The sequence below is a fragment of the Acartia tonsa genome, chromosome 10 (assembly GCF_053477335.1).
Source record: "Acartia tonsa isolate MP-2025a chromosome 10, ASM5347733v1, whole genome shotgun sequence".
NCBI classification, from domain to species: Eukaryota; Metazoa; Arthropoda; class Copepoda; order Calanoida; family Acartiidae; genus Acartia; species Acartia tonsa.
The window spans coordinates 3687000-3700030 of NC_137269.1; the positions used below are offsets into that span (position 1 = coordinate 3687000).

The 13031-nt window shown below is 32.1% G+C and overlaps 1 protein-coding gene across 1 annotated transcript in view; it reads right to left on the minus strand.

The window, feature by feature from the left end:
• Nucleotides 1–13031, minus strand: part of milt (trafficking kinesin-binding protein milt) — a 104907-nt gene that overhangs the window by 71262 nt on the left and 20614 nt on the right. Inside the window, exons 4-5 of the mRNA XM_080173244.1 lie at nucleotides 11318–11410; nucleotides 6346–6492 (exon numbers count right to left, since the gene is read on the minus strand). Of these exons, the coding sequence (XP_080029370.1) occupies nucleotides 6346–6492; nucleotides 11318–11365 (195 nt within the window). The 5' untranslated portion in view covers nucleotides 11366–11410. The remainder of the gene's footprint in view (nucleotides 1–6345; nucleotides 6493–11317; nucleotides 11411–13031) is intronic.

The following is a 13031-nucleotide window of genomic DNA, read 5'->3' on the forward strand; positions in this document are numbered from 1 at the left end:
TGCTATGGGCGCAGCCTAACGTAGAAAATAAGGAAGATGAAGTAGTTTTAAGGAAGCTTGAAAGACGGACTTATAACCATATCCTACCTACAGAGTAGCTGCGCTACGAAAAATATGCATAAATCTATTGTAACTATTTACACGGTAGATATATATGCTTTACATCTTGTAATGGGGTAGATGGTAGATTGATAAATAGATTGGTAGATAGATAAATGAATAAATGTAAATGGATAAATAGATTTGTAGATAGATAGATGGATAAATAGATTGGTATAAAGATAGATGGATAGATAAAGATTAGTAGATAGATAGAAGGATAAATAAATTGATAAAAAGGTAGATTAGTAGATAGAAATGGGTAGATAAATAGATTTGAAGATAGACATTGGTAGATATATAGAATGGATAAATAAATTAGTAGATAGATGGATAAATAGATTGGAAGATAAAGATAACTATATTGGAAGATAGATAGATGGATAAATATTTTGTTAGATAGACAGAATTCTAGATAGATAGATAGGCAGAATTCTAGATAGATAGATAGACAGAATTCTAGATAGATAGATAGGCAGAATTCTAGATAGATAGATAGGCAGAATTCTAGATAGATAGATAGACAGAATTCTAGATAGATAGATAGGCAGAATTCTAGATAGATAGATAGACAGAATTCTAGATACATAGATAGACAGAATTCTAGATAGATAGATAGACAGAAATCTAGACAGATCAATAGACAGAATTCTAGATAGATAGATGGATATATTTTTATATAGATAGTTATATGCTTAAAAATGAGATGGATTGCTAAAACCTATTTGAACTATTTTCACGACTTTGACTTATAAAGAAAAGTCAAGGGAGAAAAGGAGAATTTCAAAGTATTATCCAAGGGATAAGTCAATGGCCTAAAATTAATGTACAACCCCAATGATAATAAATAATTAATCCTTCTATAGATTTGTTGTTGAAACGTTTGGACATTCAGCTTAATAAAACAACCAATCAAAATTTAACTAAAGTCCCCAAAGTTGTTACGCCAACGAATAAGAAAACGTTATTAAAAACTTTTATGACTAGGATAAAAAATAGCCCAATGTCCCCTCCCTTCCTACCATTATCTAGAACAAAACAAATAACGTGTTATATTAAGATCTCTTAAATGGCTAAGACTTTTGGATTGTAGTAATATCAACATTTTGTGATTATACATGTTATAGTTTAAAAAGTTTAAATGCGCCTAAAACCATCCCAGGACCAATGTGAAGCTTCCCTTAAAGGGAGAACTTAATAGGATCTGTAGTTATCAAAATCTTAATTCACAGAAAAAAACCTTACAACTTGACATCATAGGACGATAATATCAGATTAAAAAGTAAATGTTTTTCTCGTATTCATCCGAATCCGGTGGATAGGAACCGGTTCTCATCCATACGAAAAAACTATGTCTAGCATCGTATTATATCCAGCTTTCTACGAATATAAAAATGTACTATCATAACATAATCATAATCATTTTAATCATATAATTGTACATTCTATTTCCGCGGAAAGCTGTTTATAGTACGATGCGAGAAATAAATATAATGGTCGATTTCTCTTGAGAGGGTGGTAGTAACCTCTCCCTAAATAGTAATAACCCTTTCTGAGAAGTACATTGTGAAGAATCATATCGGCTCAGCGGTTAGCAAGATCCTTTAAAACAGACACACACATAGACATCCTGTTACTTTTATATAATAATAAATGTGTCCTTTCATAAATATTTTTCCTAATGTGTCATTGGATGTGTGAAAAAATAGATTAGAATTCAAACCACTAAAACAAAAACACCCAAAAAATTCAAAACCAAAATAATTTTCGGGAATCTAAAGACTTCTTATCTTACTAACGGATTCGCCCCTAGCCTATAGGAGTTCGCCCCAAGGGGTAATGGGAAGTCCACCTCCTATATAGAATCGTTCATAAAGTAATAGAAATATTTTTAAGTTTTTTTTAATGCCACCATCTCGTAATCAATGAGCGAATGGCAAATGAAACTTGGCATGAGTAATCCTTGATAGGCCTATTTTCCCTAAATCGAATAAAAAATTGAAAAAGTAAAGTCTATCGGCTGCCGGCTCAGCCGTTTAGCCGTTTTTTTGGCTTTGGTTTGGGCAAAATTACCAGCTGCTTAACTAGAACTGACTAAAAACGGCTGGTAGAAGCCACAAAATGCCAAGAGTATAATTTTTGGCTGAGCCGCCAGCCGTTTCTTTTCCAACTTTTTATTCGATTTAGGGAAAATAGACCTATTAAGAATTACTCATTCCCAATTTCATCCTGAAATTTGGATTCTAAGTATCATTTGCGCATTGATTACGAGAAGGTTGCATTAACCACTCCCCCCCCCCCCCCATATTACTCTCTGGCAAAATTAAACCTAGGATAAAAACTTCTCCACAATTCGTTACACAACTATCGTAATTCGTAAAAAAAAATTAATTGGAGGGTAATTTTTTATAGGGGACATTGCCCTATTGTGCGGCTGGGGCAGGGATATAAAGGGGTAAGACAATGGCAAATTAATTGGTGTACATCCCTAAGGATTATACACAAAATTATCCCTTCTGTAGATTACAATTAGTGGTTGAAACGTTTTAACACTAAACTTAATAAACCAATCAAATTGACTAAAATTCCCCAAAGTTGTTAAGTAACAAATAAGAAAACATTAATATAATATTTTTGGGACTAGTGTAATCAACAGCTTGTCCCCTCTCCCTCTGGGTAGGGGTCAATCCATTTCCTTTTGGACGTTATCATCCTTGTTTTTAGTGCACTTGGCTATATTTTATTGCAAATATGTATAGTACATATAAATTTAATTTCTTTAACAATAAAGCACCGTTGAGAAATTTCACGATTTTCTTTGAAAATCCTGAATACATATTGAAGCAGTAAGACATGGGTTAGTTATGATTTCTAGTAAGATCTCGTAAACGGCAAAACGTCAATTTAAATTGGTTTCATATTTAACATATTAGAAAGGCAGAGGGGCTTTCGTCAGAAAAATTGCATTAAACCATCAAAAGAATTTGATATAGAAAAAAAACTAATCCAAGAGCTATTTTGATATGGCGAAATGCGGGATTCAGGAAATACGAATTAATTTAAAATCAGAATTTGGGTCATGTTTTTTTTTCTCTCAAAAAGTACACAATATAAAAGTAAGTCTGTCTGTGTGTAGCAAATGATCTCGCTAACCGCTTGACCTATATGGTTCTCCTTCACAGTGAAGCTTCTTTATACCATTTTGGAGTAGGGTATTTTCCTACCCTTCCAAGATAAATCATCTCCCAAGAATTTATAATCCCTTTCTTTAAAAACTAAAATTTAAAGTGTAGACTCCCCTTTTACCACAAAACCAAGCCTCTAGGGGCGTAGCCGATATCATACTATAAAGTAATACCGATCAATCTATATATAAATAACGCTAATCGGATGTTGAATTATAAGTAAACTATTGTTTATTTAACCTACAATCACCTTTTTAGTAGCGAAGCTATCATATAATTTCAAATATTAGTCTGTCAGTCTTAAACTATGGTTTATTTAACCTACAATTACCGTTTTAACAGCAAAGCTACTATATAATTTCAAATATTCGTCTGTCAGTCTATCGCCTAAGTACACTTTTAAGGCTGCTTGCTTTTTAAGATAACTATAACTCCGACCATTTTCGTATTGAAGACATAGGATTTTGTGAGATAGAATTTTTTTGTGAAGATTCCCATTGATGATTCACTGTTTCCAATCCTTTTTGGGCTCTCAATTTCTCGACTGCTGTAAAAGATATTTGTTCGAAGATCGCATTTACTTATCATTTGGTCTGTTATATAATTATATTGCTTAAATGTTATTTAGCATTTTTTATATGTTTAAGCTTCGCTACTTATAGATGTTGTCATGCTTGTTTAAACTGTAAACTTCCTTAACACCAGGTAGCGTATAATTCTGGGTAGCGAAGCAACTTTAACAACTTGAGTCTGTCTGTACGTCCGTCATAATGTACAAGTAATAACCGGACAATTTTAGATTTTAGAGTTTTGGGAGAGGGAGTTCAGCTTCTTTTTGTTGGCCCAAATTGAAACGCTGCCACTACATCTAGGGACGCTCGATTAAAGAAAGGTCACAAGGCAAACAAGCGACCCTTTCATTGCTTTAATTTAAATCTGGAAGTTCTAATTGAGAATGGTAACGAGTTGCGGGTGTTTTGGGCCAAAGCATCCCCCCTACTTACTACTAAAGTTTTACGTAGTTAGATATTACGCGGGTTGGGCCGAGATTCGAACCCAAACCCTCCCCTGACGAAAAACCAAATTCTGCATAATTTTTTTTGTATCTACCAATGAGAAAAATATCTTTCCTTAACCTATAACCGCTATAAACTAAAACTGAATATTTTATCACGAAAAAAGATTCAGTAGAGTTTAAATAGATTTAGTCAGGATATAAAGTACCTAACTGTTTCCAGGGAGAAGGGATTGGACAATTTAGGATAAATTAATAATAAACATGTTGGGGTGTTTTTCTACCTTTGCAAGAACGTTAATGGATGTTAACTTGTTGTAAAACTCAATTACAATATACAAAATTACCCTTTCTGTAAATTACAGTTGTTTTTAGAAAAGTTTAAACAATGTTGTAAAGTAACTATCATTAAAGAAAACAAAGAGAACGTTTTGATGAAACTTAAGGTATCAACATAATTTGCAGTCCATTGTCCATCCCTCCCATCCCAACACAGGTTAGAAAATTCCAGGGAGGGAAGGGACATTGGGCTGTTTATTTCACTCTTCCCAAAATTTTTACAATAACGATTTCTTATTGGTTATTTTAATGCTTAAAAATAGTAGTAACACGATAATATTCACTAAATATGTGTATTTCTTATTGAAAAGAAAACAAATTTTGGATCTACTGCAGTTCACGGTAAAATATTGCTGGTGACGAATAGTGTCAAAAATCTATGAATTTTAAAGGCTGCTAGCTGCCAAATGGCTGAACGTACAGATCATGCCCGCCCACTGTTTTAAGCGACATAAGAAGGCCTACAAATAATCTGGAATAGCCATAAATCAATAATGCATATTTATCTCGCAATGCAGAGAAATGCGCGAAAAGGGCCTATTTTACGCGTGTTTTCTTCAGTGAAGCTTTCCCTGTGCATCATTGGATCTTGGCTATTCCAGATTATTTGTAGGCCTTCTTATACCGCTTAAAATGGTGGCCGGGTATGATATCTACGTTTAGCCTTTTGGCAGCTAGCAGCCTTTAAAATTCATAAATTTTTGGCAATATTCGTTACCAGCAATATTTTACCGTGAACTGCAGTAGATCCCAAATTTTTTTTAAAAGTTAACATAAATTTTATCGTTCTGCTACTGTTTTTAACTTGAAACACACAACCTTTACGGATTTTACCCGCAACCTACCTTTTCCTTTTTCGGCCATTGTCTTATCCCTTTAGATCCTTGAGAAAATCCACCCTCTTATGAAATTGGTAGGTAGATTCTTTAAAAATTAAGTAAAATTGTGAATTATAGCAAAATTTGAAGTGCAGTTAAGACATATGGTTATTTAATTGCAAATTGTCTCTTTCAGATGTTCTAAGGCAAGTCTCGAAAACTGCAATCTTTAAAAAATGCGACTCACTCAAAAATAACTTATAAAGTTTAAATAGAACTATAATTGGCATGTTTCCTTTTTTATAAGGAAAAACATCTAATAATTTATTTCATTTAGAGCAATCATTTGCTTTGGCCTTTTTATTTGTTTTCTGATATATTTTATGGAACAATTAATGATATACCTAATATATCCACCGATTAAGATAAACAAGATATCCCTTTATATTTATCAATGAGAATACACTTAAAATTTTGAAGCCAACGAGATGACATGATTACAGAACTTTGGGTACCAGTGTAATTTACAGTCCAATAATCCCTTCTTCCCTAGTCAACTTGTTGTTTCTACGCTGTTTATGGGACAAGCCGCCTGTCGTCGAGTTGATTGTCGAAATTCTTGAGATAACCCACAGGAATGCGTTGCTTGATGTGACATATTGTCGCGGAGGGAGGGGACAATGGCGGTTAAACTAATCTAGAACCCTTGCTTCCTTTAAGAGAGGAACATTATTATTAGCAAGTTTTAGGCTTAGTAGGTAATATGATAATTAATGCAAAAACAATCAAAGCAATAAGCTACTAAATCCATGTAACCATAGATAGATAGACAGACAGATATTTAGATAGACAGATAGATAAATAGAAAGATAGATAGATGTCTAGCTACCTGCAATTCATGTTTCAGCTGAGTGATGAGCTCCTGGCTGACCGCAATCTCCGCCTCCAGTCTGGTCACCTTGTGATCCAGGTGTTTGTTTCTCTCCAGGAGTTCCTGCCCAATCTTGGCCGCCAGCTCCAGGTCTTTCTCCTTCTCCTGGATAGATAGATAGATAAATATTTATTATATAGACAGATAGATAGATAGACAGACAGACAGACACGAAAAACAGATAGACATATAAATAGATAGACAAATAGAGATAAAAAGAAGCTCCTGCCCATTCTTGGCCGCCAACTCCAGGTATTTCTCCTTCTCCAGGAAATACAATGATGATTACATCAGCAGAGAGTGAGGGGACTTTATGCTGTTTATCACACAAGTCTCCAATGTTTTATGTGATCGGTTGGTTCGTCTAAACGTTTCAACCACTAATTGTAATTCAGAGAAGGAGTAATTTTGTGTATCATCATTATCAGCAATTGTCTTATCCCTTTAGATCCCTGCTCTCATACCCTACAAAAAAACCTTGTAAAAATTTAATATATTTTAATTAAATCAAACTACTACCTATGTTTTACTAATGTAAATAGGTGTGGGGCATTTTTAAAAGAGGTTCTTCAAAATTACTAAATACTTAGTTATAAGAAGTGTGTGTGTGCTTTTTTTTTATAAGAGAAGCATTCTATTGTTATATGTAGGTTTTAGGCTATTTTACAAGAAGGTTTTTGATAAAAATAGTTGTCCCTTCTCACAAACAAAATGATTTACTTTATTTGCTTTTTTGTAGTACGCTTTTTGTTTATTTTGATATAGATATCAAAAAGACCTCCTATATCGAATAAATATTAATTTATTTAAATAGGTAGATGTTTTTCTTTGTTTTATGTTTGCCCTAGCTTATTGGGATGAAGGCCCTAGAGTTTGGGGGGGAGGGGTTTCCTTTGACATGTATGTACTTTTATTGTTTTAGGGATGGGTAATTTTTTCCTATGACTGTTTTTTATTTAGGGGTAAAGGGGAAATTTTTATAAAAAATAGTTTTGACTGGCAAACATTCAGAAATAAGTAGGTATATTCGACTTTTAAAAATATTAGAATTTGTATATCTTATTCGAACTATCTATATAATAATGGATTTGTGAATTTAGGTTGCTAATATAGTCCTCAGATATTTGTTAATACGTTCTTCTATGGTCAAGTGGGAGAGGATGGGGTAAAGTCATAAGGGGAAACGCTGTGGTCGTTATATTAGCCAGCTGTGAGAAACATTTTATCAGGGTATGAGAGAATACCTTACAATATCCACGTATTCTATATCCATTTATATAATACCTATTATTAACCCTAATTTTCACATAGAACTTTCAGGGATTTTATGGGATAAGACAATGGACGATAAATTGATTTACATCCCCAATGGTGACTAACAAAATTACCCTACTTTGTATAGTTGTTTATATTTAAACGCTACAAACAGCAAAAATACATGGTTTTTTAGCAAACAATTAAAATAACCGGTTTATAAAACTTTGGGTACTAGTGCAATTTACAGTCCAATGTCCCCTCCCTCCTTGCACATACATACTTACACATTTGGGTGTCTTATTATTTTCATGAATACGTGGGATAGTCCATTTGATGATAAATTCTCCCATCCTTAATAAAAGTACAAAATTAACACTGCAAATTACTGTCCAAAAGATGAAACTAATGTCAGCTGAATAATTTTCATTTATAGGAAAGGTATAATGTCCGTCTGTATGATACCTTTCCTATAAATGAAAATTATTCAGCTGACATTAGTTTCATCTTTTGGACAGTAATTTGCAGTGTTAATTTTGTACTTTTATTAAGGATGGGAGAATTTATCATCAAATGGACTATCCCACGTATTCATGAAAATAATAAGACACCCAAATGTGTAAGTATGTATGTGCAAGGAGGGAGGGGACATTGGACTGTAAATTGCACTAGTACCCAAAGTTTTATAAACCGGTTATTTTAATTGTTTGCTAAAAAACCATGTATTTTTGCTGTTTGTAGCGTTTAAATATAAACAACTATACAAAGTAGGGTAATTTTGTTAGTCACCATTGGGGATGTAAATCAATTTATCGTCCATTGTCTTATCCCATAAAATCCCTGAAAGTTCTATGTGAAAACACGTTCAGTTGTAAGTAATGAAAACATGAGTTTTGATTGTTCACAATTAATCTTTTAACTATCATGTACCCAAAAGTATTTTTAAAAAAACATTAAAAGAAACCTGGGTTTTTAAAGACAATGGTCAAATTGATTACAACCATTACAAGTAACAAAAGGTTTTTGATCCAACGAATAAGGAAGCTATTAAAAAGAAGAGGGCGAAGCCCTAATACACAATTTGATGACAAATGTATGTTCGCAATTTTTGAGATACGCCCATAAACACACATTTTACAAATTAGGGTTAATAATAGGTATTATATAAATGGATATAGAATACGTGGATATTGTAAGGTATTCTCTCATACCCTGATAAAATGTTTCTCACAGCTGGCTAATATAACGACCACAGCGTTTCCCCTTATGACTTTACCCCATCCTCTCCCACTTGACCATAGAAGAACGTATTAACAAATATCTGAGGACTATATTAGCAACCTAAATTCACAAATCCATTATTATATAGATAGTTCGAATAAGATATACAAATTCTAATATTTTTAAAAGTCGAATATACCTACTTATTTCTGAATGTTTGCCAGTCAAAACTATTTTTTATAAAAATTTCCCCTTTACCCCTAAATAAAAAACAGTCATAGGAAAAAATTACCCATCCCTAAAACAATAAAAGTACATACATGTCAAAGGAAACCCCTCCCCCCCAAACTCTAGGGCCTTCATCCCAATAAGCTAGGGCAAACATAAAACAAAGAAAAACATCTACCTATTTAAATAAATTAATATTTATTCGATATAGGAGGTCTTTTTGATATCTATATCAAAATAAACAAAAAGCGTACTACAAAAAAGCAAATAAAGTAAATCATTTTGTTTGTGAGAAGGGACAACTATTTTTATCAAAAACCTTCTTGTAAAATAGCCTAAAACCTACATATAACAATAGAATGCTTCTCTTATAAAAAAAAAGCACACACACACTTCTTATAACTAAGTATTTAGTAATTTTGAAGAACCTCTTTTAAAAATGCCCCACACCTATTTACATTAGTAAAACATAGGTAGTAGTTTGATTTAATTAAAATATATTAAATTTTTACAAGGTTTTTTTGTAGGGTATGAGAGCAGGGATCTAAAGGGATAAGACAATTGCTGATAATGATGATACACAAAATTACTCCTTCTCTGAATTACAATTAGTGGTTGAAACGTTTAGACGAACCAACCGATCAAAATCAAATTTAAGTCCCCAAGGTTTTTAAGTCAACAAACATGAAAAGGCTCTACTAATATTTTTGGGGAGATTAGTATAATGAACAGCCCAATGCCCCTTACCTCCCTGGCATGAGAGAGAGAGAGAGAAGGGGGGAGGAAGAGAGAGGGAGATAGGGAGAGAGAGAAAAATAGGGAGAAAGAGATAGAGAAAAAGAATGAGATAGAGAAGATTGAAGAAGAGATAGATTGAAAAGGGAGAAAAAAATTAGCATTCGAAAATAGAAATTGTGTTTTAATTAACATTTAATAAGACATATTTTAACTATTTCTAATACATTTTTAAAGATTATCTATCATACTAGGTATAATTCTACTGAGAAAATTTGAATTTGATTCAAATTAATAAGAATAAAGACAAATAAAAAACTTAGTATATATTATAGATAGCAAGACGATAAGACATCTAGATACCTTTAGTAGAGCTGTGAACATACTAACATTAATGTACGATATGTAGATAGCAAATAATATAGATAGCAGAAGCTAGAGACATCTAGATACCTAGAGCAGAGCTGTGACTGTTTTAACATTTTTATAGGATAGATAGATATCAAGAATATAGAGACATCTAGATACCTGGAGTAAAAGTGTAACTGTGTTTATTTTATAATATGACTGTGACTGTTTTAACATTTGTATAGAATAGATAGATATCAAGAATATAGAGACATCTAGATACCTGGAGTAAAAGTGTAACTAAAATCAAATTTAAGTCCCCAAGGTTTTTAAGTCAACAAACATGAAAAGGCTCTACTAATATTTTTGGGGAGATTAGTATAATGAACAGCCCAATGCCCCTTACCTCCCTGGCATGAGAGAGAGAGAGAGAAGGGGGGAGGAAGAGAGAGGGAGATAGGGAGAGAGAGAAAAATAGGGAGAAAGAGATAGAGAAAAAGAATGAGATAGAGAAGATTGAAGAAGAGATAGATTGAAAAGGGAGAAAAAAATTAGCATTCGAAAATAGAAATTGTGTTTTAATTAACATTTAATAAGACATATTTTAACTATTTCTAATACATTTTTAAAGATTATCTATCATACTAGGTATAATTCTACTGAGAAAATTTGAATTTGATTCAAATTAATAAGAATAAAGACAAATAAAAAACTTAGTATATATTATAGATAGCAAGACGATAAGACATCTAGATACCTTTAGTAGAGCTGTGAACATACTAACATTAATGTACGATATGTAGATAGCAAATAATATAGATAGCAGAAGCTAGAGACATCTAGATACCTAGAGCAAAGCTGTGACTGTTTTAACATTTTTATAGGATAGATAGATATCAAGAATATAGAGACATCTAGATACCTGGAGTAAAAGTGTAACTGTGTTTATTTTATAATATGACTGTGACTGTTTTAACATTTGTATAGAATAGATAGATATCAAGAATATAGAGACATCTAGATACCTGGAGTAAAAGTGTAACTGTGTTTATTTTATAATATGACTGTGACTGTTTTAACATTTGTATAGAATAGATAGATAGTAAAACTGATAGATACCAAGAAGATATCGACATCTAGATACCTGGAGTAGAGCTGTGACTGCTTCAACATCATGGTAGGTTTTTGTCATCTGGGATAACCGGCTTCCACTTGTCACAAAATAGTCTAAAGTCGCCTGAAATGGAATAAATATAAATAGATGAAATAAACAAAGCTACTGAGATGGTTAAAGACTATTTTTTGCCGACTTCCTGCCAAACCGACAGATAGATAAAAAATTAGATGGATTAGATAGATAGATTGGAAATTATATAGGTTATTTGTTCAGGAGGTAGGTTATTAGAAATAATAAATAGATAGATAGGAATAAATAGATAAATAGACAAATAAGTAAATTAAAATAAGTCCTATAAAAATGAAAAAAATATATGCAGTTATCTACAATGTTAATTATTATAAAAAGTACAAACAATTAAACAATATCAAATTGTAATAATTATAGATATTATGATTTGATTAAAAACTCTGTATGTAAATTATAATGTTAAAAACTTTAACAAATCACGTTAAGTCGTTTTAGACCCCTTTTATTATTTTTATTTTTAAAAACACATTTTATAGATTAAAATTATTGGTGCATAAAAAAGTTTGGACACTGCTGGCTAGTACGACTCAATCATATTTAATATAAGTCCCCAATGTTTGTTTGAACGTATTAGAAAATGTTTTTTTTTTATAAAACTTTGGGAACCAGTATACATGGAATAATGAAACATTGAACTTTAAATCATACCCAAAATTTTAAGAAACATATTCTCTCGTTGGCTTTAGACCTTGAACTTATTGATTGGTTGGTTCAAACTTTTCAACTAATAATATTAATCTGCAGAAGTAAAAGTTTGGATTATCATCATTGGGGATGAATAGGAATTTATCGTGTAATTTTCCTGAAGATTTTTGGAAAACCAATCTTGAAGAGTAGATGCTTTTAAAAAAAAGGGAGAAGTGGGGTATTTTAATAAGAAGGAGACCAAATCAAGTAACTAGGACACTACGCCAATTTTCCGCTAAACTAAGTTTAATTTGTCATTTGTTATTACAGTGGATATATTATTACTTGGATCTTACACCAGATTTTCTTGGTCTCTCATAAAGTGAAACTTGCAGCGGTCTAATATGACGATACCTTACATAAAACCCCTTTACCCCATCTTCTTCCCTCCTACTGGATGAACAAACTGACCAATAAACGAGTTTAATATTTGCAACCTCTATCGACGACAATATTTCCCCTGTCATAATATCCACGTATATTCAACATCTACTGTTATTACTAATCAGACAAAATTGGAATTGAATCATGGGAAAATACAGCGATATTTATTGAGGGATAAGACAATGGATGATAAATTTAAATCATCCCAAATGATGATTTCCCCTTTTGTAAATCAATCTTAATGGGTGGAAAGTTTTTAAAATACTATATATATCATATAATTACCCCATCTGTAGATTAAAATTTTTGATTGAAAAGTTAGGACACGATTAGTTTGCAACCAACCAATTACAATTCGACTAAAGTATTCAAAAATTTTAGGTCAACGCATACGAAAATGAGTACATATTACTTTTGGTACTAGTATTTTTTTCAAGCCAATGTTCCCTTCCTCCCTGGAAAATTATTTCATATAGATAGATAGATCAACACTCAACAGGCATACAGATATATAGATCTCGAAAACGGCTTTAACAATTACATTGTTTACATATATTTTAGGTAATAAGATAGATAGATA